At 36.1% G+C, this 27,965-nt stretch overlaps 3 protein-coding genes across 5 annotated transcripts in view; 2 read left to right on the top strand and 1 right to left on the bottom strand.

Annotated features, from left to right (window-relative positions):
* Positions 1-568: 568 nt before the first annotated feature.
* LOC106171750 (mitochondrial import inner membrane translocase subunit Tim9) lies at positions 569-3,107 on the bottom strand. Its single transcript, XM_013552205.3, has 4 exons — positions 3,018-3,107; positions 2,444-2,505; positions 1,347-1,442; positions 569-1,103 (listed from the first exon to the last, which is right to left on the bottom strand). The coding sequence occupies exons 2-4, from the start codon at positions 2,480-2,482 to the stop codon at positions 966-968; spliced, it is 273 nt and encodes a 90-aa protein (XP_013407659.2). The 5' UTR covers positions 2,483-2,505; positions 3,018-3,107; the 3' UTR covers positions 569-965.
* A 190-nt stretch (positions 3,108-3,297) lies between these two features.
* Positions 3,298-27,965, top strand: part of LOC106171761 (uncharacterized) — a 39,349-nt gene continuing 14,681 nt past the window's right edge. Inside the window, exons 1-9 of one of the 3 annotated variants that reach the window (XM_013552223.3) lie at positions 3,298-3,364; positions 3,615-4,652; positions 4,807-4,985; positions 5,679-5,827; positions 6,358-6,550; positions 7,111-7,332; positions 8,135-8,579; positions 9,034-9,118; positions 27,722-27,764. In XM_013552223.3, coding sequence (XP_013407677.2) covers positions 3,352-3,364; positions 3,615-4,652; positions 4,807-4,985; positions 5,679-5,827; positions 6,358-6,550; positions 7,111-7,332; positions 8,135-8,579; positions 9,034-9,118; positions 27,722-27,764 — 2,367 coding nt within the window. In that variant the 5' untranslated portion in view covers positions 3,298-3,351. Of the gene's footprint in view, positions 3,450-3,614; positions 4,653-4,806; positions 4,986-5,678; positions 5,828-6,357; positions 6,551-7,110; positions 7,333-8,134; positions 8,580-9,033; positions 9,119-27,721; positions 27,765-27,965 lie in introns of all 3 variants that reach the window. The other 2 variants (XM_013552224.3, XM_087003661.1) reach the window with 2 other exon arrangements.
* On the top strand, positions 17,571-22,056 carry LOC106171762 (putative E3 ubiquitin-protein ligase IRF2BPL). Its single transcript, XM_013552225.2, has one exon. It carries the CDS (start codon positions 17,989-17,991, stop codon positions 19,819-19,821), a length of 1,833 nt encoding a protein of 610 aa, XP_013407679.1. The 5' UTR covers positions 17,571-17,988; the 3' UTR covers positions 19,822-22,056.

Here is a 27,965-nt window from a genome sequence, read left to right as displayed (position 1 = left end):
GACTTAAACAAAATTCTCAAACTGAGCACAAGATCTATTTGACATTTTACCAATAATATTTTTGGAGAAGGAAAATGTCCTAAAACATCACAGACAATGAAATTATTACCTTTGTTCTAAAATTTTATACTGGAATATAAAATTGTTAAAATGCTTCTGTGATCCAACTAAAGCTTGTAAACCAATATAATATGAAGCTGGGCACATTAATAAATACTACCTTAAAGTTTGCAACTAAGAGGTGTGATAAATCAAAATTACTGACTCGTGTAAATTGATGAAAGCTTTTTAAAGTTTTTTTTTAATTTATTGACTCCAGATAGGCACTAAGGGTGCTTTCCCAGAGATTTAGATCGATCTAAAGATTAAGTTTTAGATCGACCTAACTCCCTGTTGGTTCACGCTAAATTGCAGTCAGCCGAGCGGGCACCATAGTTAATTACCCCCTTACAGCTTTTAGTAGGCAGGACAGACGCTTAAGCCGGCCAAGCTGACAGTAATCTAGTGAGACTCCCCACAGGGATAGATCAATCTAAAAATCTATGGAAATGGGGTGTAAGACAACAAGTTGTTTTTCAATATCTATTTTTAACTCCAAACACTTATAAAAAAGGCAGTAAATGCACATGAGAGGAGTCCCAACATATAAAACGATCTAATCATCTCTGGAAATTATACATTTGGGACATAAAATCAACCTCCATCTATAGTTTTTCTTATTGACTTTTTCTTACCATTCTTATGTAAATCACACATTTCATTAGAATGCATCCAGAAAAATTTAACTTTGGATATATTCATTGTTCATGTGGTGATGTCCAAGTTTTCTAGTAAGGTTTTTAGAAGCAACATCTTTTGTGGAGCAGAATCTTTATAAACATCTGACATGGAATGGCCATTATTCACAGTCCCATGGCAATCCATTCAGAGAAGTTTTTTTCACTCCAGTGCTATACAGGTGAAAGCTACCTCTGCATCCCACCAACCTGAGGAGCAGTCGCTCCAGGCAGTTCATTACTTGCCACTTTATATTCAAGAAATCTTTGGGTCATTCTTTGTGTCAACTTGAGGTATTTCTCCATGCAAGTTGTGGAACAGGTTTTCTAAGAAAATTAAAGATGAAAAATATGAAGTACGTATAAGATGTCTTGGGTTCATTTCATAAATCCAAATGCAATCCAGACAAATGTAGCTTGTGAAATAATTTTAAAACAATGTTTTATACAAGATTATATATAACTGTCAATATCTTACTAGTACTACAATACTGACAAGTGATTCAAATGTGACCAAAATTTCTTGTTAATATTTCAGGGGTGTTTGAAATTTGATAATCTCAATCTTACCTCTTTACTTAAAACTTTTCTCGAGGTAAAATCATGGACACAATCTATAAAACATAACTGTGTAACCTTTTCATATGTGGACATAAACTGCTTGAACTGCAAAGAAAAAAAATAATTTTAAACGTTCAACAGTTTCCTCTAATTTCAAAACTCACGCACACATGAACGTAAATTTTCTTTAATACACCATATATGACTCAAGGAAGAGGATGTAACAAAAATGTTTTATCATGCTAGGGTATTAGGCTTTTATCCTACATGAAAGCCATTAAGCCAAGTAAACTATCATTCTATGTAGATCAATCCACTTCTACAGGGACTCGCGCTAAATGCAGTCAGATTAACTGAATAACAGCAAGGGGGTGATTAACTTTCCTTTGCGCTCAGCTTCGTGAGGCTTTTTTACTTCATTTGAGTGCAACAAAACACATACAGTGAATGTCCCTGCCGAGTTCTATATAGAATGATAGTTCCATTGGGAATGCACCCTTAGACTTCAAAATAAGCACCTAAGCACACATACATACATGCATACACATACTGTTCATTTACAACATGGGGATGGCAATTATGTATTGAAGTAAACAATTTGTGCCAATCTTGTCATCAAACTCAGCCTTGCTGACCTCATGGAAATCAGGAGGCTATTCAAGTGCACTGCTCTGATTCAACAGACCTTTTCAACTCATTATCTCTGGTTTTCTTTAACATAAAAGGCCATTAACTTCATCAAATCTGGTACAAGGGCACTGAACTCTGATCCAGAAGACATTTGAGTAGAGTATGTACTTCACATGTAAGGACAAGAAGTAGAAGTTTGCTCAAAACTATGAATGCATGGATTAACTGGTAGGCCTATCTTGGCTTTTTCGTTCCAAATATCCCCATTTATGGCCCATATGCTGAACTATTGAATGCACAAATCATAGACAGTAGTGTGTGAAAATTAATCGGAAGGCAAACTCTTTCAATATGAAAAAGAGACCAAATGTGACAGTGGCTTACCTACTCTAATGTACTTCTGGTTTGGAGTTAACCCTTTTGTTAGAGTACCTGACAATTGTTTTCATACCCAAAAAGATTCATTTGATATTTACCTGTGCCTCCACGGCTCCAGCAGGGATTTCTTGAGCCATCTTTCATTGAATAAAGATAAACTCTTAAAAAAAAAAAAAAAGAAATATTAGTTACATTATGTTGCTGCAAAGTACTGGTATAAGATAATTGCCTTTAACTATATAGCTTATCAATATTTCAAAACAAAAATAGAAGGGCTAGAGACTGGTGATTTCATCTGTATCATATGTTTAAGTTGTGATCCATCATGTGCACATAACAAAACAATGGCAAAATAATTTTTAAGTCTTGTTTTTCAGTTTTTCCCTTATAAATTGATCAAGGTGGATAGCAATTCCTGTCTGAATCCGTTCTCTTTCTTTCTCATTTTTACATATTCGACTATTCTCATTATTATTATTTGAAATTTAAAATACTTCAAATCTTGCACTGAAATTTTTGATTTAGAAGCCGATGAGTGATGAATTTTAGAAAAACTACAGCTATTCAATTTATCGTAAAAAGCCTTGCTTTTATGCAATAAAATATTTATGCAATGAAAAGGGCAGTTCGTTTGTACAAGCAATTTCTGTAAATTTTCAGCTACACATGTACCTTTTTCTTTTCCTCTCACCACATGTATTTCAGTTGTTTTCGATAGGTGGCACAAATGTCAAGATAGATTTGAATGACTGGATTGTGCATTGAAACCATTAGAATAATCAACCTTAAGTACTTTATACTTAAATAAACTTATTGTATGTACCTCTCGGGGAAAACTATAACAAATTGTATTAAAAATTTGATAAACTTTAAAAAGCACGTCTTGTAGACAATGTTATTTAGTATAGAAGGCTTTCATTGGCTCATAAAGTAGCATATTTTGGGGTCTCGGAGATTTGAACCAATCAAAATTAGGGCTTTCATTTCCCCATGAAATACAATCAAAATGGCGACAGCGGGTAATTAGAACGGATAAAGTAGGATCTTAGTTGACTTACATTCAGCAATAAATCAGCGTTGCGGTTCCTAGGCTAACGACGACAGGTTATTTTATATCTGTATCACTTTATCTCTCACACGCGCATACACCACAGAATATGCATACAAACCCACATGCACACACTTCATTGAAAGTAATCACCTTAGATGATTTTGTATTTTCGAAGTTTATGAAAGATAAAAAATTAATACCACTCTCTAATGTTTCAGTTATGAGTTCATCGAGTTCTCTGGGAGAAAGAAATGGACCTTCCGCTGGAACCTCCAGTGCTTTACTCGGTATTACTGAGTCGGCAGTAAAGTCTCTCAATGAAAACCGGGCGCAAAGTCTTTCTGGACAATCAAGTAGAATCTCATACCAAGAAGACTGGAGATCTTCAGTTATTTCGCCCATTACAGTTGATAGCAAAGGGGGAACACACTCAGTGTCGTCAAATATATCTGGTGCAACAACCCCCACATTGGTCACACCTGATGAAAAAGATAGATCAAACAACAGTTCGACTGCAAGTGAAATCCTTATCCAGTCTACTACTATAAATCCTCCAGATATTGTGAGGAAATCTGTCTCATCCTCTAGATCTACTTCTAGTGCAACATCTAGGGCTAGTTCTGCTCAGAGCTTTGGTGGTGAAAACAATGTCAGGAGGGTCAAAGTGAAAACCAAATTTTTACGTGAGATTAAATCTCCTTTTGAAAATGCAGAGAGTGCACAGTCATGTGATGAGAAAATCCCTCTACCCTTGACCAAACAGAAGAATTCAAATAATGTTGAGAATATTCCACCCATAAAAAACAGTGTGGAACCAAAGAAAAATCACAAAGAGATAGTTGGAATCTCAAATAGAGAAAACAGTTCATTAGTTAATAGACTGAGAGAAAATGAAAGAAAAAACAAAGATTCAAAGTTTAGACCTGGAGGATCTGAAGTATTTGATTCCTATGAGAGAACTAAAGGACCAACTAGTAATAACAAACCAGCCACTGAATTACATGACTCACCAAAAGCCCAGGAAACATTCAGTACACTAAATGATGCTGATGTTGAAGCAACAAAAAGAACAGAGCAAGTGAAAGTTGGTGAAAAGTCAATTTCCACCAACCTGAAAAGGCTCAGAAATGAACAGATCGAATTGAAACCAAGAGATGGACAAGAAGTAAAAGTAAAGACAATATCAGCAGTTCCAACTGAACACCAGCTACCAAGAAAACTTGAGCATTTACACATGCAATACCTAGGGAAAGAAGGTAAATTAGCAGAATTGGAATAAAGGTACATTTCAATCTTACAGCCAAAGTAATAATTTAGATTTGGGTTCCTATTGTTGTCTGAAATTATGATTTTACATAAAAAATAAAAGTATTAAGATATATTTCATTTTTTAGAAATCACTTGTTTCAGATATCAGGGAACACCCTAATATTAGGGAGGCAGATACTAATGAAGCAGATATAGTCACAGTTCCAGAACAGATTGTCACTATCACTGCATCCAACATATTGTCCACATCTGCCAGTGATAAATCGTCCTCATTCAGTGAAGTTGAAATTCCAAGAGGACAGCCAGATGCATGGAAGAAAGTAAATATGTGAAACTTGTTGAAAAAATTATGAATCTATGATAGAATACATTGTAACACTGCTGTGATATTCTGTCCACAGATAAATGTTTGTGGTGGTGACCAGATGTCTAAAGCTCAGATTAGTTTTATTATGGATTCTGAGCCTAAAATAAGCAAGCTTTAATGTCAATGTTAATTTAACATGTTTGTCCTATTATTTATGATTTCACAGGCCTGGAGAATATCTTCTCTAACAAACTTTAAAGTGTGTGTTGTTGTCATTTCTGCTGATGCAATACATACATACATACATACATTTTTCTTTTTTCGCTTATATTACTCCTGCTTGAAACCATTTCATGTTCTTTACTCTTGTTGAATTTTGTCTGAATGATTTTTACATATTAGGTGTGTATGTGTATATTATGTATGTGTGTATTATGATTCACATGAGTTTTTTCATTATCTCAAAATCAGGTTATGAAAAGGTAATTCTTGTCTAAGAGACTAAATAATGAGAAGTCCTAGGGTTTACAACAGTGTATTATTGAGACATTGTGTATGACTCATAATTTAATGTCTTAGTCAAGAATGATTTTGTTTAACTGATGTTTTAGTACTTGCATTAAGTTTGTGATAAAGAATAATATCAATAAAACACTAACTTAAAAAATACAATTAACAAAAAACTTAAAATTTGCCTTATTTGCAGCCTAACAGGGGAAAAGTGCTCAGACAAGGGAGCAAAGTTGACTCGTCTGGTCCTTTGACGAGAGATCAGAGCGGAGGAGATGAAGTGCACATCTATCAATACAAACTGAATGACAAACAAAAATTGTTGAAAGAGAGTTTTGCCAAAAGGTAAATAATAGTCATTAATTGAGAGGATAACTAGTTTTTTTTCAGAAAGCTATACATGCATTTTTGCATAACAGTCATGCTAACAGTTTCCAGATATTTGATGGTATGTTTTTTAAAATGATTATTGTTATAATTTTTTTAGTGATCCGAGAAACTTACATCACAAAGAAACTGACACTACTTTCACCTTTTACTTTTATTTTATTTATTAATTGATTTATTTCTTGAATGTCTATGTATTAAGGTGAGGTAAGGAAAGACCTCAGCAAGAAGCAATAAGTATGAAATTATTACTGGAAAAATTCTAGTGTATTTGTATGTCTGTACTAAGTTTGGACAGTAGTGACACAAATATTGTATTTAATAAAGTTACAAACAAAAAAATAGGTGCTGCAAATTACTTGTTTTAGAAATCTTTTGAACATGTATTTAATCCATCAATTTTAGATATATTTGAGACATAAAGGATTAAATGATGGGAGTCTTTGTGCCACATATTTATTGCAAGATATATTATTTTATTACATTAGACCAGGAGGACCAGTGAAGAAAGTGGTACAGGCACAGTATGTTGGTAAAGATCAATCAGCTGAGGTTTCAGCAGCTACTGCAGCCCAGCCTGTTTCTTCTACCTCTACCACAGCATTGCCTTCTGATACACTGGCTACCGCCTCTGCTATTGCTGCCTCTTCTGCTGTGGCAGCCACTCAACCTTTCTTTAAGGTACAGTATTAAATGTGTTAATGGATATAGAATTGAATTATTCATGGAACATGGCCAAGTTTTATTTTCTCTAATTTTATTTATTTATTTGTTAGTGGATCATGATTATTAATATTAGATTGATCCTCTCAGTTTAAAAAACATCAGTTTAAAGGAATGAAATCATTTTCAGCATGTAATTGGCACACTCTGTTCAATTTTTATGTTATGAATTCTTGACTATTAGTTAAAAAACTAATAACAACTAAAACCACAGCTTATCCTCTGTAACCTCTATAAAATGAAAATCACATCTCACCTGAATATAAAAGGTATGTCAGTGTATTTGCTTGAGGAGAAAGTCAAATGCTTTCCACTGAATCCTTTGGACCAAGCCTTGTCAAATTCCCTTTTTTTAACGAAATTAAATAGACTCACTAGTCAAACTGTAAAAAGCTCTGACCAAGCAGAAAAAATTCTGTAATGTGGTTAACAGACTTGTGGAAATTTCTTACCTTGATATAACAAAAACAAAGTTATTTCAATCACTTAATAAAAAACTGTTTTTAATCATTGTGAAGGCCCAGCAAGAGCTTGAGGGGAAAATAGCTGCTTTACTAGAAGAGATATCCTCTCTAAAAAGTCAACCACCCAAAGGGGAACCTCGGGAACAGGTGGACCCAAGAGAGCATAACTGTGATAAGGGGAGAAAAGTTGTAGAACTGGAGAAACAGCTAGAGGAGGTGACCAAGAGGAGGTTGGATTATCTGGAGAGAATGCAGCAGCAGCAGATGGAGTGGCAGGTAGGAGAATAAGTGAACCTTCATATTCTGTTGTTTGGGCTATATGTGTGATGCTATTTGCCTGTGTAAGGAAATTTGTGTAGAATTTTCTTTTAATGACAACCTGATGAAACAATTTTTATCACAGGCCAAGACCAATTTGTATATATACTAGGTCCCAACATATGGTTTTGACTGGGACTTAAATCTATATTATCATTCCAAATGTCATTGTCATAATGATGGAAATAGATAATTCATAATTAAATTTTGTTGTCTTTAATCATTATAGACTGATTAAGATATGTTACATTTTTATGATTTTGAAATAGTCATGGATATCATTAGAATTTTTATTTATTTATTTTTGGTGAATAATTGATACATGTTGGCAGTTTGTGATCAGATTGGCTCACAATGATTTACAGTCATTATCACAACATTGTTGAGATAAGATACACTAAGTTACACAGTCACAACCAAGCTGGAAATATGTTTATAGAAATAGAAAACATGGTGGTTTTACATGTTAGCCCCTGACTACTTCACATCTTTGTCTTGTTATCAAATTGTCTTCCAAAAACGATAGTAGTTGTACGGTGTTAACAAAACTGACAGTTTTCAACTGAGCCTGCAGGTTATTTGATGAGTATTTATTTGTGGTGTACTTCTCAATTATTGTTTTAATGTAGGTGGTTACAAAGCCTTGCATTTTCTCATTTTACACATATATCATAACATTGTTTTAAATAAGAATGTAGAAAATTTCAACATTTTTAAAATACATATAGCTTAACACAAGTCATCATTGGTACTTTTTCAGATAAAACTGCTGTCGGTCTCAAGAGAAACCAGACCTGAACCAGAAACCTACATAAAACAAGCCTACCCACGGGACAGAGAATCCAAGAGTAATAAACGCCATTACTACCATCATCCTGAATCAAACCAGAACATTGCGTCAGCTCTGAGTCCAGGTTATATTAACTATAACAGGCATAGTGACTTTGATATTCACAAACCACCTTTCCAATCCTATGTCTCATCTCAACAAAAAAGTCCTACCAAGTCCAAGAGTGACTCTTATCTTGTCCGAGGGTCTAAACCCTCCGTGCAGTTCATATCTCCATCCAAGGATAAGTCCCCTGTCCAGTGGTCATCACCCCTGGACACTCCGGCCCCAAGGAAGGGACCACCTGTGCCCACTTCTTATGAAAGAATGAAAGAGGAGAGGGAGGAGAGAAGACCTGAAAGACCTCCATACAGAAGTAGGTGGCTGATACACTGGAGCAGTTTAGTTTGTTACTAGTGAGGCAATAGTTCTATTCATTTGTCAACCTGGGTTCTTTTTATCTTATTCATATGTTTGTGTTTATTGGAACAATGTGACTGCAAATTGGTAAGTTAGTTGCCTTTAAGCCACAACAAATTTTCTTCAAACAGTAAAGTTTATAGATTTGACACAGCACTTTCAAGACAGATTTATAATATTTTGATATTGCATAATATAGAAACTTATGCTCTCCATAAAAGAATAACTAAAGATTCCTCAATTTTAAATAAATTGACCATGAATGTCTCTGAATTCCATTGGAAATTGAATGGTTGTTTTCATGACACCTGCTCGTGGTCTTATTTTACAAATAAATAAATAATATTATGCTTTTGTACTTTTGAGACTATCTACTGAATATCATTTTTTTCTTTTCATTTTCAAACCAGGTGGTCAGCTGTTGGAGACTATCTTGTCCCATGAAAGTCCTGTATTAAAATCTGAGCACTCCCCAGCTACAAGATCTAGAACAAGGTAAGTAATGGGCTTCTTAGAAATATATACTTAGTAGGGAGATTATGCTGTTGTCTTGAATGGCTTGATCAATCCTTATTTTTCTGCATTCTCCTGGAAACTTATATACAAATGGGGAATGTCATTTAGCATACCTTTTTTTGTGCCCACAAATGAATTGTTTGTCATCTTTACCTAGAATCGAGATGGTCTCATTTTTAAGAAAATGCTATTCTTCAGAATTCTTATTGTCACATGCCTGAATTTCTCCCCAGGCAAAGACTTGAATTGCCATTTTGTGTTTTTATCTTGTGGTTAGGCTCTCAGTAGGGTTTAAGGTCAGTAGTACTGCACACTGTGACTTGAACTACTTCTTATATTTGATCATATGAGTAAGTGGCTTTAACAATATGCCTGGTTCAGACATTGCAGGTGCACATTTGTTAACTATAGATCTAAGCCTAATCTTCGTTAGCAGATGATTCATTCATTATTGACTGGTCAGGTTGGTCAAAACAAGGTCTCGTTGGACCATTAATTTTCCAAAAAACTTACATGGTATTGTATTAACATGGTGCCTTACTGCCTATTTGGACAACCACTTTCTTAAAATGTACTGGTTCCAAATTAGAATTCACAGGTTCAAATAAAAATTTCAGTAGGACTGGACGTTTTCCCCTTTTGTGTTAATATTGTCAATAACAACACCTTGATTTTTTCAAATGTCTTCTATTTTAAGAATCATCATGTAACAGTTCATAACAGAAAAAAAATTAATCAAATCAAAAACCAAATTCCTATGGGTGATTTTTATTATATCACCAAACACAACTTTACTGGTCGCCAGTGGCTATCATCGCAGACTGCTCTACAGTCACCATCAGGAACTGAATCCCAATGGGACAAATATGGAAAGGAGGCGATATTATAGGTTAAAGAAACAACTTTCACCCTTTACCTGAAACATCTGATACTTATCTAAAAGGTCAGACCATATCAATATAATGAGAACATGCATGCTTATATGTTAAATAATCTTTGGGGAGAAAATGATGACAAAAATCAGTCACATTGAATAATGCTAAGATTATAACTGCAATGAAGCCAAAGACGACCATATTTTACAGGTGTACTGATGTCAAAACTTAGTTTAGTTCTTATTTTCCTATATATATTTTTGTTTTTCAATGTTATTCAAGCCTCCAACTTATGGAAACATTGCATAGAAATAATGGAGGTGGTTGTTTTGTATTCACAAGCCTTCCTGAGAGGCTTATGACTTGTACAGGTCAACATTTGATGAATGCACCAAAAGGTCATGCTATACATCATTAATATAATTTGTAAAATACATAAATATAAGTTATCGAGCAAATAAAATTGGGTAATCCCTGCTTTGCTTATATAAAATTTTTTTAGAATAAAATTAGTCACAGCAAATTGTAAAAGACTGGAATTTTTCTACCCTTCATTGCATTATTTGCATATATGTATTCGAAAACAATATTACTGAATCTTCAAAATTTCCTTTCATAAAATTTTTGTTTAGAAAACTTATTTTAAAACATTGTAGATATGAATTTGATTTTTCATGCTCATTTATTTCTCGTTAAACATAGCTGGTGTTGTGTACCATAACCTTTATATAAACAAAGTTCTATTATATATTCTTTGATATGGCATCATGTTTTTATAATATTCCTAGACAAATTATTTCAGATCCAGATACTTTATAAAATCTTTTCTATACTATATTTATACCCTTTCATTCTGCCATTATGCCTCTTTGCTTTACTGCCTTTTTTTAATATTTGTAAACACTCCTTCCTGAAAATAGTTGCTCAGTGATTGAGCCCATCCTTGTTACCGTTGATGTTGTATTTTTTTCCATACAATAAAGCACTTGAAGAACTTGTTGACAAAGCAGGTATTCAAAAAGAAAAAAAAGGACGTTAACATGTTCGTCTCCTACTCAGCTGTAAATGATTTATATGCATATATTTACAAATAATGCAACTGCTGAGAAACCCTGTCTTACAGTTGATATTGATTATGATTTCTCTCTGTTCTTAATGTGTATTTAATTGGGCTATTTCAAATGAAAAATTGGCAAGGGGAAAAGATATGCTGAGACCATCACTGTAGCTAGTTACCTGTAAAGGGCGATTTTTATTATACCTTGGAATAGAGTACATGCAAACCTGCGATTAATGTCATTTTGATTCAGTGAAACTTTAAGGGAAGACAAATGCCTTGGCGTGAGGTAAGCCATGTGCAGATGTGAAAAGGGGACATCATGCAAATTGATCATTTCAAGAAAAAAAATTCTTACGCTTTTAAGAAAGTGTATTGACAGAACCAAGGTACTTTGTCAAAAAGGTGATCCCACATATTTGTGTCATTTTGAAAAAAAAAAAAGAAAAGAAAAGAATTTCAATGTTTTGAGTATCACATAGCTGCGAAAATGACAGCCTTGAGTCAGATCAATACTGCCCGAGAAGATTAATCTTTTTTTTTTCAAATGATGTTGAACTTGCTACAAGATACATGTTTTAGACCATTACGAAGACTGTGAGTTGCATTGTTATAAACGGCGAAAAACCAAGAATTGCGCGCCGACTGGAAAACCATCTACCCAATATTTATTCAAACAACAAAATTATAAAAAAATTGAAAATGCAAACAATAATAAAAAAAGCGGAAAAATTCAGTAAAATTTTATAAACGATCTTCTTAATACAATGAACCGGGGTCAATTCCAATTTTTTATCGTTTCATTATAAAAGTTCTTAGCCCCAGTGAAGTATGAGCCGTGGCCGAGTCCATCTGTCACCCGGGCAGTCACATGGTCATGTCGTGCTCCACGTGCAGGACTCGCCTATGAACACCCGCGCTTAGTGACATGTGGCTGGATGACATACAACCTCAAGAAAAGATACTCTCGGTATAATGATGAAAAAAAAACATTGAATCGTTTATTCAGCTCTCAGTTGTAAAAAATTCATGTCATTGTAATGCAAGAGCTGCTGCTTACGGATAATTCAGTTACGGTTATGATAATGACGCAAAATGGCGAATTTGATCTTTTTGTGGAGGTCTGACAGGCGAGGGTGTGCGTGCGTTGATAATAATGTAGTTAAGAAAAAACTAACCTCTTTTATTTAGCTATTGCGCGCCACTTAAAAATTTTGTGCGGTACCATCTATAACGAGCATATCGCATGTTATTGTTTCATCATCACCAGCTCTCTTGGTGCGACATCTGTCAAAACACAATTGGCGTGTTATACTGCTGTTATCCGAAAAGCGGCAGGTTACATATATGGCTATTAGTAATGACACCGAGGATTGAAAGTTGGGGCATAATTCGTAGTTTGCGTGACTAGCAGTCACGAAACTCCTCTGATCCCTCGGGGTACAGCCGTCTTGTTTTATGAAGCACATCTCAGAAAAGGAGACGACAGCGGTTGGTGGCGGGGTCGCTCGGCAGTGCACTCGTTGTCGTTGGCTGTCTGCCCGCACCTTTCCGTGGGGTATGACCATGGGCAATTTGTTCTGTATTTTAGCAGATGGCTCGAGGAAGAAACGGTGTTAATGCCTTTCTTTATTCTTTTGGTTATTTAAACTGGAATTTTGACCAATTTTCTGTTGACTGGTGAGAATTTGCTCACAGTTTGCACTCCGTGTCCCCGTCAAAGAAGTGCGCTCTGTCGTGCTCTGCATGCAAATCTCATATTTTCTTTTGTCACCAATTACTCTGTTTTCAAAGCGACGCACTGGCTTGGGGCATTTTAGTGAAACCTTGCCCTTTTTATCGCTGTGTGGTGCGCTTCCCGCCGACATGCGAAAGGAAGATATATTATAGCTATTCCAAATCGTACTCGTCCAAAAGACTCCGATTTTAAATTTAGTGAAACCGTGCCCGCAGATTGTATGCGGCAATATTTGTCATTTGCGATTCAAACTTGCTCGGGCAATGCACCAATTACACTATCACGACCACTAACTGCAGGGCGTACACTCACGATCATGCAACCAGAATTTCCATTTTCTAAAGTTATTTCAGGACCGTGACCGCAAAATTTGTCCAGCAAAAGAGTTGAGGAAATTTATACACATCCAAAACGTTCCCGACCGCGTGAATTCCCTATTATTTAGAGTGGAATGATAGCTTTACATTAACACAGCACGCATATAAATGATTCACATCCTATGAGCAGCATTCTCTCTGAAATAAATTTAAACATCGTTGCGCACTTATTTAATTTAAAAAAACTATAAATATTTAACCTTTAAGCTGATATTAACGTTGACACATTACGTGGAGTTTGAAATTTTTTCATTGCTCTGTTGAATGACGAAAGCTATATTGCTTCTATCTTAGCCATGAAAACCGGTCTTGTCTGTAACATCACTTGGCGGTCAGCTGTCTCATCATCAGTCTCACAGCACGGTCATTGACCCTTTGACCGCGTGCTAAATAAGATTTTTTTTAGAAAACTTAAAATTTTATCTTATTATATAACTCTTTGCATAAGATTCAAAATTCCGCAATAAATACATTGTAAACGCCACATAGACATAATCTGTACTTACCGTCGGACCACGTAGACCTTCATAGATGACTACCCTCCGTAATAATCTCTTAAGAGGTTATTATAAAAAACACTTTAAAAAGTCGACTTACTTTAAATGTTATTCATTAACGATTGGAAAGTATGGAAAAATCATCTTTTACTCTGGGATTATCCGTTTTATGTCACTTCTCCCGCCAAAATGAAGAGTTGTTATCCCTTTTAAATCCACTTTACTTAAGACACTGTTTCTTTTTTTTCAAACATTCAAAACTATATATCTCGTTAACAAGGCAGTCGTAAATGCCGTTTATAGAATTATTTTAGGAATACTATATGTAACATTTGACGCAATGAAAAGAATACGGATGTTTTATTTCATAATTTAAGTTGTAATTTATTGACTGTGACTCCCAAGTGTTCTCGACATGTAACTCCCTCCTTATACACGCAAAACACATGCCAACTGAACTCGCAGTCTCAGTTTTTATACACTGTTTCAGAAGGCACGTATTTTTCAAATTAAAATTTACTCTTAAATTTGCTCCAGAATCATCATGGAGTAAACATGTTTGCGTGCGTTACCTGCTAGGCAGGAAATAACCAAGGTGAAAGGCATTAATTCGAGCTACAAAGATGAAGGAGGTGACACTCGTTGACGGGAAGTCTGTAAAAGATTGTTTATTCTCTGAGTGAGCAGGCAGAGTGCGCTTTCGATGGTTCTTTTATACTAGTACAATTTGACTATCCATTCAATCTTATATTATTTTTTCCTTTCTGTAGGGCCCTATTGAAATTATTAATTGTCATGCATCGTCACAATGAAGGTTCGATTGCTGTCTTTGTAATTTGACTTTTTAAGAAATCGTACTGTTAAGATTCACATTGACATTGAAGGAAATAACTGTTTAATCTAACAGAATGTACGGCCGTCTTAATCTGTGCGAGTTTCAACCCGAGTTGATGTCCGACCGAAGAATTAGCTTTGTAGCCTTGCACATTAAATATTACCAAACAACCACTCATAATAATCACGCTTCTGCATATTCCTCATTAGGAAATCGTCAGGTTTCGTACACGTTTTTTGTTAACAGCAGGAATACGGCTCTGGATCATCTTTGACGTATGCTTTGACCTCACTCATTAAATTCGATAACCGTGGCAGTAAACTGATAATCACGATTTGACTGGCTTATGAAACGGTTTGACGTAAATGAAACAGGATCCTTACAGAAGTCTTCGCTCATTTCCTGAATGAAGTCTCTTTATAATAATTATTATAATGATAATGAAAAGAATAAGTATTTTTCCTGGAATATTACTGCTTTTCTCTCCACTGGTAATCTACTCCTTTATCTTGCAGACGATAATCTGTAACTATGATGATTATATAATTTGCTCAATTGCAGCGCCATCTCAATTAAACACGATTTGGGGTATTTTGTAAGAAATATAGTCACGTGTGGTAAATAGAATGAAAAGCTTTTCGTTTTTCTTTTGCTCGTAACAGTGCAGTTGAAATCCCAATAGCCTTCTGACACTGGTAATTATATGCGGACAATGTACTTTCTTAGTATGAACAAACCCTTGCACTTCAAAAAACATAAGATAATAAATCAATATCTCCGTTTTCAATGGCTGGATACTGCTAAGGCAATGAACGAGGTATGAAATATACATTGGATGCTTTGTTAAAGAAGTACGATGTACGACTTTCTGACAACATTAATATATTATGATATAATTTATTCTTTTGAATTAGAAATCGGGGAACGATTTGTGTTGTATTTTTCTGAATAGTGTGTCACAACAGCCGATTTTGTCCTCTGAGAGGGATGCAGAGAAGAAGAAGAAGAAGAAGAAAAAGGAGAAGAACGTGTTTATTTAAAATAGCAACCAAAAGGTTGAAATTGTATAAATATGTGAGTGCAAATAAAAATTTCAAACAAAAGGTCTACATGAAGATCAAAATAAGCACAGGCCCCTAAACGCTTGTGAAAGAAATTAGAGTAAAAGTTGTACGTAATCTTTCAGTTTTAATTTTTGGCACATTGAAGCTAAATTAAGTGTGATACCTCAAAATGGAAATTCACGAAAACGTTTGTTTTCTGGGTCAAGCTTTTAAAATTTAATATTTCTGTAGATCTTTGGACAGCTTATCCTGGGAAACACGGGTTTTGCTTTCACGGTCTGATCTCGCAAGGTGCCACTTAGAATTAGAATTGATTCCAGTTCACTCGACAGCATATTGAGTGTAAACTCTCTATCATTTTGTTAAAAACGACACGTTTTCGTTGAAGAATTTTTTTTTTGAAATAATGATGCTATGCATGGGGATTGAGTAATTATTTTGAGCAATCATTCAGCGTATCCGGACTCTGGAAATATGTCACACATTATTATCTGCAAGTTCAGGTTATCATTTGGTCAGAGGGGATCGTGATCGGAATCAACTGCTTGAGGATGACACGATCTCATTTCTTTGACCATGAAGGAAAATATGGCTGATGTTTTGAAAAACTATAATAAATCACCCAACAATACCGATAGAAACCTCCTCAGCCTAACCTTTAAAATCTATCGTGTAGGTGTAACATGGAAGTCAATGTCAGGAGGCGGGAAAACAAATCCGAAGGAACAATGCTAAACGCATTATATCCAGTAATGCCACAGAGATTACTAGAATGGTGAAACCGGATCATACTGTGCGTGTTTCGGGGGTTTACGTTTTATCTTGAGTGGAAGGCAAAAAATAGTGAAGGTGTAGGAGTCTACATGTCAGTGTCTGCGGGGTGATATCCGCCCGCCACTATTGGAACACGTTCCTTTCAAACAACGTGTTCATTTAAATAAAAAAACCCTTAGGTATGCAGCGCACGAAAAGCAAAATGTCTTCCGTGTGGTGAAGGAAAATGCTATTTAAATATTTTACTTGTAAAGAAGTGCATAAAATTTCGTTAGTTGCTTAGGATAATGAACCACGTAAAATATATATAGTTTGAAAATACATGAATTATTAGGGCCTACCTCTTGAGATAAACCACAATAAATAAACGAACTGAAGGAAAATTTCAGCATTAAGAGACAAGATATGGAACCTGGTGTTGTGAAACGATGGCGGACTGGCAAACGCGCGGTTTTACCCGTCTTCACCCTCGCCTTAAACAGCACGGTCGCGGCGCGCGGTCGGATTCCAACTAGTCTGCCGGGTGGTGTGCTCTGACGTCAAGGCAATGCATACGCTTGGTCTCCATGACAATGGTCGTATCTCAATGCCGAGCACGAAGTCTATACGTTGCAGCAATGATTTATATGGATCGATTTTCAGTAAATGGAAGCCAGGAGGCTGTGGACGTGCCTACGTGATGTTTTTAGCCAAGGTGATTAAGCCGCCGTGCATTAATCTGATTTTATCGCTGACTGGCTGATATTTTGAAGCAGGCATTGCGTGCTCGTTACATTCATTCTCTCATTCCCCTCGAGATGGGGGAGAAAAAACGGGTTGGTGTGCTGCTGCACACGCGACGTGCACCGGGGAACCGCGCACGCAATGATTCAAAGCGTTGATTAATTTTTTATATATTGACTCCGTAATAGCTTTTATTTAATTATTTGAATTTATTTTACAATATATACTTGAATGTTGCAAATTTCAGCACCCTCACCAACCCCTCTCCCTCCCCCGCCCCAGAACACCGAAAATGATATTAACTCAGACACGTTGGCCTAATTAACGCACTGAAAAAAACCACCATTGCGGTGGTAGGTTTTTCGCGAAACCCCTAACAGCTTATCATGTTGTGCTGATAACTCTTGCGAACCGCGCATTCTTTGAGTAGCAATGATTTCGTTAAAAATACCAGTCAATCCAGGGCTGCTCAGTCGACGATATGCACTTAATGGCTTGCGTAGCTATGACGTGTCAGCACTCTGCCGCTTGAAGGAGGTTTACATTTTACCATATCCGGGATGTTGGTCGATATTATTATGAGCGTTAACTGACCTTTGAGGCAGACGCGAATTTATAAGTCACCGAAAGAAGCTATTCTCTGCTCGGACCGACTTTGATTTATTTCGTATCATCCAATATAGGTTCGTACACGCGTGTGATCAACTGCCCCTTGGACTGGTAATGCACGTGAGTTTGTGTACATAAACTACGCATGCGCACAGGAGAGATTAACCTGAACTGAGTTAAATTTTAGTTACAGACTGCAGAGGCTCGCGTCAAAATGGAATAGAATCTCTAATATGTGTTGAGATACGTACACGTCTCCTTAGTTTGTCTACATATTCACGGCCCTACAGTTCACCAGCAATGTCTATGCCACACCGCACTCAGCGCCAGCACTGTTATCTGTGTGATTTACCACGGACACCTTGGGCAATGCTTCACGATTTTTCCGAGCCCGTTTGTCGCGGCTGTGTGAACTACGAGGGACCAGACAGGATAGAAATGGTGATAGAGGCAGCCCGACAGATGAAAAGAGCTCACGGGTTTGAAAGTCAACGCAAGCAGCTTCACCCTCCTTCGCAAGCGAACATGGCAGCGAGCCGCGGCGGTCCTCCTGAAATCCCTCACGGCGAATTGCGGCCAGGTATCCCTGCGGGCATACCAGGTATGGAGCGTTTTGAGGCCCGGTCGCGAGCTATGCTACCTGTTGAATACGTGCCGGCGGGACAGAGAGGGCCTCACGCATTACCATTACCGCACCAGAGGAACAGACCCGAGGAACGCGTGAGTCCAATAACCAGTGGAAGAGGGGGCGGCGGTCACCCACCGGGCCCGGGGCATCATGCTCTACCTCCGCCACAGAGCAGAATGGCACCCAGCTCAACTACTCTGGGACTGATGGAAAACATTCAAGGTAAACGCGAGGGAGACGAGAGAGAATCTCCAGGGCATGTGTCAAGTGGGGATGAGGTATCACGCAGACCTCCCACTGTTGAGGAGCTTAATGCACGGCCACCCATTGTGAGAGAAACCCTGTCTGTTCTGTGTAGTTGCACTCCTTTTGAAGTGAGGTTTAAAAAGGACACTTCTCTGCGTGCACGCGTCATTTCTTTCGACGCAGGACACAAGCCAGGTATTGATTACGAATTGAAAATATTTGTGGAATATCCCACTGGCTCTGGCAATGTATACAACAGTGCTTCTGGAGTGGCCAGGCAAATGTATCAGGATTGCATGAAAGATATGGGAAAAGGTCTCTCTTCAGGATTTAAGTATTTGGAATATGAAATGAAACATGGCACAGGAGATTGGCACTTACTTGGAGACATGCTGCCAGAGCCAGTGCGATTTTTTAAAGAACCAGTAAAGCGGGACATATTACCTGTGCCGTACCTGGATCCTAGTTGCCCAACATTACCCAGTCCAAATGGCACCACTTTGCCACGTGGGATAATGAAAGGATTTCCCAGGAATTTTTTTGATGGACAGATCAGGAAAAGGAAGGCATCACCTGAGCCAGATTCACAGGAGGGACCAAGTAAAGTCAGTGAGGAACAACATAAACGTCACCAGTGGATGCAGAGCCAAGCAGAGGCTCTCAAATTAACAATCGCTTCAGCAGGATACACAGCCAGCAATTCCTGCCCCTCAAGCCTGTCGTCCACCTCTCCAGGCAGCAACCAAGGCAGCACTCCACCCGATGTGACACCCATCAGTCAGAGTGGGCCGTCTCCAATGGCTGCCCTAATGTCAGTCACCGACAACATTCGTAATCCGTCACCTAGAATGTCCAGTAGCCCAAATAACATGATTCTTTCACATCATTCTGCGCGGGATCAGCAGCTCTTGCTGCGGGGGCGTCACATGTTGCAGGGAGGGGACAAGGCAGTCACTTCAAACTTGCCCGAGTCAACGGTATCAAATGGAGAGGCATTGAAATGTACTTTGTGTCAGGAGCGCCTAGAAGACACTCACTTTGTTCAGTGTCCGTCAGTCGGGGACCATAAGTTTTGTTTTCCTTGTTCTCGGGAGAGCATCAAGAGACAGGGTCCAGGTAGTGAGGTGTACTGCCCTAGTGGGAAGAAATGCCCCCTGGTTGGCTCCAATGTGCCCTGGGCTTTTATGCAGGGGGAGATTGCAACAATACTTGGGGAGGAGTATAAAGAATTTAAGATCAAAAAAGAGAAAGATGCCTAAAAGAATAGATACAGAATTAGATGCTTTTAAAGATAATATTGAATTAAGAGAGAAGTTAGGATATTTTCAGATTTTTTGCGATCAAAAAAGAGAGAGATGCCTAAAAGAATAGATAAAGAATTAGACACTTTTAAAGATAACATTAAATTAAGAGAGTAGTTAAAATATTTTCATATTTTTTGTGGCATATTTTTGGGAAAAATAAGGTCATATTAGTGGCTATTTTAAATTGGTTAAACTTGTTCATGTAATATTTTGTCACTTCATACATGATAAGACATTTGAAACTTGAAATATTTTAGATAAGTATTGTGCCTGTAAACTTACTTTATGTTGTAATGTGCACTTTACGGAACCATGAAAAGGTTTTTGTAAAATATTACTCTATGAAAGAGCATTTTAATTGAAAAATAATGTCTCAAATAATGCCATTAGAGGTATAATTTGCCTTCTATGGTAGGGTTATGAATTTTTTTTTCATTTGCATATAGACCAGTATTTACTTGAATACAGAATTAAGTTTATTTATTAATTCCTTGCATTAGACACGGGTATTTGATATCTGTGGATGAGCCTGCACTTAAATTGCACGTTCCTGTAATGGTATAATGTAGTGCTTGGAGATTTGAAAATGAGGGCACCATAGTAGAGTTTACTTTAAGGCATGAATAATAGTTGTGGGTAGCTAAGCTGGGTCACAAACATGCCCATGTATGAAACCATGTAAATCTTTGTATGGAGTGCATGACGTTTGCACAGTACTTGCGGAATGTACTACTTCATAAGTCCAGGGACGAGGGGCTGATTAGATGGCCCTGGTACAGCAGTATGGAGGTCCACACTGTCAGGGTCAGGTGAACTCCTGACTGATAACATCATTCTGGATGTGTGCGTGTGACTGGTAGATATCTATGCTTAATTCCCCTGCATTATTCCCACATGACTCACAGCGGCTATCTGATTGATGGGTACTGCTGTGTATAATTCTGGTAGCATGATATATTTCAGGAACATAAGATACGATGAGCTGGAAGTGCATTTGTAGTAGACTTGCGTTAGGGCTAGGATATAGGAGATATTGTCAGAAATACTAAAATTTTAACCACTATTTCATGTCCAGACCAAACTCTAGGCTTGCCAAAAGAGAGTTGGGAAATGATTTCACTAAATATCTAACAATGTAACTAAAACATGAGACATTTGAGAAAAGACAAATGGATTGATTTCAAAATGGCTCCTCCAGAACGATGTATATTTGATGAAATGCAAACTATTACTTACCACATGCAAACTAGCATGTACAATTTCTTTAGTTCCTAATGATATTGGCCAAAGAAAATGAAAAGAAGTATTAGATTTCTTCATTTTTCATCTCGCTATTAAATTGATTCAGAACTAAATTATTTATTTATTTTGCTTAAGTGGCTAGGATACAAAATGGTCAGACAGGGATTTGGGTGGGCTCTGTTTGTGGTCAGTGGTCAACATGACGTGGACAGTGACTGAAAATGTGGACAGAACTAGACCAGGACAATGTACTATATAGATATATATTTATGTATACATAAATCACAGAACATATACAGACCTTGAAACTATTTTTTTTTTTTTTGTTGTGATGTGACAACGTGCTGGAATGTCACAAACAATAAAGCATACAACCAAAGGGTTGCCCGACACGGGGCGAGTTGTAGCTCTAACAATGCAATGTGCTGAGAACAGGAAAGAGGGATCGAATTCTTTGACACATATTCTTTCTCTAGCCAACCCAGCCAGACTGTTGTAAGATTGTGCAGTAATCTATATTGTCCTGTATTCAGTAACTATAAGTGGAAAATTTAACAGGTGTTAACTTCAGGATGAGTTATTTTTTACTGGTTCTTAAAATTCCTGTTCCTCTTTTAGTGAAGTGTTATGTAGTTTACCTGTGTATGTCATTTGGCTTCTTATGTGATTTTTTTAATAGTTTGGTTTTTGTCAGTGCTCTTGTTTTTTATGGCTAGTATTGCATATTTATGGGTGCAAATAAGAAATTATCTAGCTTAAAGATACTACATTTGTATTGAACATATGGAGAAAATACATTTTCCTAGATAAATAGATATATGCCAACTTGTAAAACAGACTGATCAATTTGTCATGTGGAGGGTTGTACAACAGCAGCCTATGTTCTAGAACTTTTAAAACCTATATGGGACAATATTGAAAAAAGGAATAAATTTGTATCAAGTATCATTTTGAAACTTGTTTTTATTATTTTCATGTACAACATGATCACTGGGGCAACCGATGCTTTTGCTGGGGGGAGCAAGTTTCTCCAGAATTTTACATAAACTTTCGTACCATTTGCCTCATAAACTGCCAACCTTCATACCCTTATGTTTTATTCAAAATTTACAGGGAGCTTATTCGAGGTGTACATACAGCTTTTGTCTTTAAAAATCCATACCTCATTAAACAATATCATATATTGCATTCATTTTTCTTTCAATTTATGTATCCCAAGTCAGTTGTGATAAAATCTCACCCAATCCTCTCTAACGCAATCGGTCCTATTTGGATGAAATATTGGAAGTATTTTTTAACATGGTGGATTGGATTTTGTACAAGGTATCAGGCAATGGTGCGTAAATTATTGAAGTTTAGTTCATAACCATCAAGTGAACACATAAAGTGATACACATTTGTGGTTGCTCATATTTGTGCTTGTATGTGTTTCTGTATTGATAATCCCATAAATATGACTGAAAATTCATTAAGATTTGATTTAAAATAAGGATTTTAGGTTTTGAACAATTTATTTGGCACTGCAAGTCCATGTAATTGCTCTAAATTAATAAGTTGATTTGCATTTTCATGGTAAAAAATAAATCTTTATTATTTTGTAGATAAACTCTGCAATATACAATAGCACAGTAGAATAACCCAAGAATTATTTGCATTAAAATCCAAATTCTATTTCTGTGTCTGCAGGTATTTAATGTGTATTTTATATGAACAAGATTTATTTGATTTTACTTGGCATGATAATTCATTTTGCTTATAACAAATTATCAAATTTACTCTTTGTGACATGAAAAATTACTTGCCATTTTGATTGAAAAACTGCACTTGTTTGCAATTCATAAGCTTATCTTCCAGAGCTGGTATTATGACGTATTTGAGGGCACATGACACTGAGTTATGAAATGTGGCTGACATTGAACTTTAAAAGGAGAAGATATTGGAATAATATGATCCCTGTTGTTGACGTGCGTCATGGTATTAAGGGGGAGGCTGTTCGTGATGTAGAATTACTACTGCCCTGTGAGCTTGTTTCCATGAAAAAATGATGTGGGTGTGTTTTGTAACTATTGTGGTGAAGTGTAGCGACGTGGGTGTTACAGAAATACACGCTTCTGCCTCGAATCAAAATACTGCTTGATAGTTAGGCCTACAGTTATCAGCACAGAGTAGGCTTATCCCATGTTATCAGTCACAGCTCTGCATTCATAAGCACATTCTGTCTCTGAATATAAATGTGTTACTACTCTGACCTTTTAATGTCTAAATGTTTTTGGGAGTTTCAACTCATCTTTGTCAGTAAAAGCTTTTAAAATGTTGTATGAGCCAAAGTAATTTTTATGGCGGCTGAGGGTTGTAGAAATAGCTTTTATTGATGAATAATTGTATTTTTTTTTTTTTTGATTTTAGGGTCTGGCTGACACTGTGATTTATGTTTATCAAAATAAAGTAGTAGCAGTGTTGATTACATTGGGAAGTCTGTGGTTTGAAACTGTTATTTTGGCATCCATGTCAAGGCACTGACTCATTCTTTTCAGGGATGTCGTGACAAACCAAAATCATCCTAAGTAATATTTTTGAACCAGTTTTACTTCTCATGCCTACACTCTTATATAAGGTTTCAGAAGCACAGATGTTAGATTTCTAGTTACCTAAAGGAATTTCGTTTGAGGATAACAGTTAAATGAGGCAGAACTGTTTTCCAGACAAAAAACTTTGTCCTGACAGAGAGCAATTGCTGCAGAAGAGTTTCTTAGATTTTTATTATTATTATTATTATCATTATTATTATTATTATTTTATTTTATTTATTTATTTATTTATTTTTTTTTTTTTTGCTTTAAGGTACAATTATTGTACTATGATTTTTAACATATATATTATAATTATATTTTTTATTATTAGCTTGAATATCAGGGTCTAATGAATGCCACCATTAATATCAGCATTTGATTGTTGATTGTATTGAATAGTAACAGAAATACTTGGTAGCAAAGCCATGACCAGCACTCAAACCTACTTGTGTAAGGTTAGTTTTTGATTGAAAAGTTTTATATAGATTCTTCATTCAAAGAAATTATTATTTCAGTGTTCCTACTCGTTTATTGCTCAGCATTATTGTTAGAAACATGCATATAGAAGTCACTATCCTCCCCATTACCAGTCCATCCTCTCATAGATTCCAAACAGGGTCAAACTAAACTTGAAGGTTCCAAGAAATAACAAATAACACATGAAACCAAATATAGCCAGGTAAAACAAGTTGATTTTTCTATTTATCTTATCCCTAGGATATCCAGCTATTTGCGTCAGTCAGAAAAACACCAGTGGAAGGAATAGATCACTGTTGTTTTTTTCATGCCACTTGAATGTCAAAGTTGATAAAGATTAAACGGGTTTATAGACAAGAAAATTCCTTTCATTATTTCAGGGCCTATATTTAAGCTGTGTCTCTACAAGGGGCAACATGGCCCCAGGGGCGGGCTGGGTTGATAACTGAGATAACCATGGTACTATATTGCCTGTCTTGGGATTTAAAATTCCAGAGGCGTAAATGGAGGATCATCCATAATCTGGCTGTCTGCTAATGTTTTTTAACTTAATTATATTTCTGGTCTAATTTTGATCGTGACGGATCTAACTTGGAGACCAGAAGTATAAATTGATGTTATTTATTATATTACTGTCCTAAGTACGTTCTGATAAGAACTTGCCTTAGGAGTAAAGCAGGGGCCCTTGCCTTAGGATTATGTATATCTTTGACTTATCACTTTGTTGTGGGGCCTCTAAATTGTGGATAAGTGAGAAGAAATTAAGGTGTCTGTGTTATAATGCACCCAGCTATTCTTGATTTTGTGTAGAAAGGAAATTGTGGCTAATTAATTTGGTTATTACATGTTTTTTACTTTCACCCCCTCTCTCCTTGGCAATGGCATTGCTTATTTTGCACTTCTGATGAGTAAGCCTATGTGGAAAAACAGGTGTGCGTAGAAAATGTTTGTATCTTTCACAGTGGAAAAAATGTGAAATGGAAATTGCATTAATGTATAGCAAGAAAAACTACCACATTAATTTTTTTTTATTCCTGCTATCAGGTAAGATGAATTTCAATTTCTGCTAGTTTAAGATGCAGGGATGTTTGATTGTTGGTCTTTACCTCATTTTTAAAGAAGAAAAGCACTTGTTTCATTTATATTCAACGGTAGTAAGCTAAAAAAAATAATCATTTGAGAATAAGATTGGCAGATATTTTTACATCATCTTGATCTGACACAGACTGCCCTTTCTTCCCAACCAACCAGGAGAATAGGAATGTGATTTGAGCTGTTTATAGAGCGAGTAAATTAGATTCCGTCTGGTGTTCACAGAGTCCAGGAAGGTAGAGCACATACTTTCACATCACAACTGCACAGTAGTTGCCTTGTCAACAGCCTGGGGCTTAGCAAGAAATCTTTGCTTCTTATTTCCGTAATGTGAGGGTGTAAAAGGGAGGTTGATGAATTCTTATAGCTAGTCTGCAGTGGTCTCATGCTGACATACTTATACCCCTCTCCTTCAAATATGAAGGTGGATGAGGGGATGCTTGCCAAAAGATTTTTCAATTTATTTAATGACATAATTATTTTTTATTATGGATTTATGTTTTTATTACTTATTCAATTTTTGAATAATTTTTTGTTGTTGTTGTTTTGTTATCCATTTGCTTTCCAGAGGATTTAGGTTTGATGAAAATGTGTTCTGTGAGTTGTGAACTAGTGAAGTAAAGTAGTTAACATAATTATTTTTTACATTTTTGTCTTAAAGATTTGTTATGCGGATATTGATGTGTCATAATGAAGTGTCAGACTGCTTAATTAAAAAAAGAAAACACAAAACCTTTAAGCGTACTTGTTTATTGTGTGTGATATAAGTGTGATGAATAAATTTTAGACATGATAAGCACAGAATAGGTTTATGAAATATTTTTTAATAAGTGCTGATTCTTACTAGAAATATTTATGGCAGGTGTACCATGATCCAGGGGGTACCAGAATCAGCATATTTAGTTCCTTTGTTTATCCTTGCAATTCACAATCTTATATAACTATCTTTGATACTTACATATATTTCTTGATTTTGCCTAGCCTGTAACAAGTGTGAATTTAAATCATTCTTTCCACAGCAGTAATTATTGTAACAACCTCTTCCATACACAATAAAATGGACTTTTTGCATGTTGCCATGACATAAAGTGATGTGATGCACTATAGCTTATAGGTATTCTGTGGATAGTGCCTGGAGAACCTGCGCTACTCGGCGGAGACGGGGAGATCCTCGCACTGCATGTAACAACGGCAAACGTGGCGTGATTTACAGAAATGGGGGTTGATTGTGGTCATGCATGTGGGAATTCCCGAGAGGATGACAGGAAAATAATGTTACATGAAAATTGTTAGTTCATGTCTACTGTGCTTAGGTTAATGATGTTGCTGGCTAAATGTTGCGGTATTGGAGCTTAGAAGGTTTGGGTTCGTGAGCACGGTTAAACTAACCTTTCAAATGATTTCGTTTAGAAAGCTAAAATAAAAAATTTGAATAAATAGATGAAATCAAGGTACTAATTTTCATGAATTTATTTGAATATGAAATATTTACAAATGCAGCATAGAAACAATCCTTGCCAAGTATTAGATCAAAGGATGACTGAAATACAAATGAACCTGAATATGAATTTGTAACTTAGCATTTCATATTCTTTTATGAAGTCAGAAAAGAAAAGTAGCTTAAATTGCTTGATCATTTTGTTGTTTTGGGATCAGATTAAGAAAATATTTTCTTGTGCAAATGTGATACTGTTTGACTTCTTTATTTGTCCAGTGCTGATTATATTGATTCTTTCAGAGAATGCGATTTAGTAATTGTTTACTTTATATGTCAATAGTTGGCATGCTTACTGAGTTTACCTTTATTGGTAGTTTTCTCAGGCTGTGTGAATTGCATCCTTCCCTAATGAGGCAATTTCTCAGGAAAATTACACCAAAAAGTAATTGAGGCCATGAAAATAACTACCAAGGCAATGCCACAGGAATCGGAAGTACTTTTTGGTTACCTATCCATTACTTCGCTTAAGGAAGAAAAATGACTTGGCTGAGAGTGATTTAGAAGCAAACGACTGCTAGTGCATCAAGAGTTATGTAGCAGACATTTAGTACTTTTGAGTTAATAATTTTAGCTGCTTTGATTGAAACACACCAGCAGCATTTTATTAATGATGTTGGAGTTGATTGATGAAAAAATGGTTTTGCTCTTTATGACTACTGTTGCATTTAGATGTTGAATCTATTACATGCATTTCATTTCAGTCTTTTTGTTTGTGTTAAATTATTTCTTTCTACATTAGTTTTAGGTACAAAAATTGCAAGAAGAACAGTTGTATTGCATCACTATTACAGTAGTATAAAAGTTTGTATGCAAAGATTTATATGAATTTTTTAAATGATAGTTTTGTACTCCACTTCTGCTCATCTTCGAAGGCACTCTTCCACATCCGTACATGGCTGTTGGTTAAAAGATGGTTATAACTAAATTAAATGTCAGCCTTTTAAACTTTAAATAAATTTATGACTCTTTCTTTCAGACAAAATAGTGATGAAAGTTTACAAGAGCCAGGCCTGGAGAAGGTGAGTTGAGCCTTATGTAACTGTGCTGTCATTGCGCTAGGTGAGACTGAGTAAAATAAAAAAATACAAATTTCAGTGGTTCACAGGCTCTGTTTATTTGATTATTCTCATTATTTGGGCTCTGATGAATATTTTAGGAGAAATAAGACAAATTATTACCAGAGAAAATCGTAGACTAGTTAGTGATCAAGAAGACCAAAA

The sequence above is a fragment of the Lingula anatina genome, chromosome 2 (assembly GCF_051362555.1).
Source record: "Lingula anatina isolate TDL-2025a chromosome 2, LinAna3.0, whole genome shotgun sequence".
Classification (NCBI taxonomy): domain Eukaryota; kingdom Metazoa; phylum Brachiopoda; class Lingulata; order Lingulida; family Lingulidae; genus Lingula; species Lingula anatina.
The sequence above is the reverse complement of the archived record's forward strand: the minus strand, read 5'-3'. Positions and strand labels throughout refer to the sequence as shown.

Coding starts and splice junctions, on each gene's coding strand:
- LOC106171762 (XM_013552225.2), top strand. CDS start 17,989: ATGTCTATGCCACACCGCACTCAGCGCCAGCACTGTTATCTGTGTGAT.
- LOC106171750 (XM_013552205.3), bottom strand. CDS start 2,482: ATGGCTCAAGAAATCCCTGCTGGAGCCGTGGAGGCACAG. Junction 1,443..2,443: donor CTGGAGCCGTGGAGGCACAG/GTAAATATCAAA, acceptor TTTTCTTTGCAG/TTCAAGCAGTTTATGTCCAC. Junction 1,104..1,346: donor GAAAAGTTTTAAGTAAAGAG/GTAAGATTGAGA, acceptor TAATTTTCTTAG/AAAACCTGTTCCACAACTTG.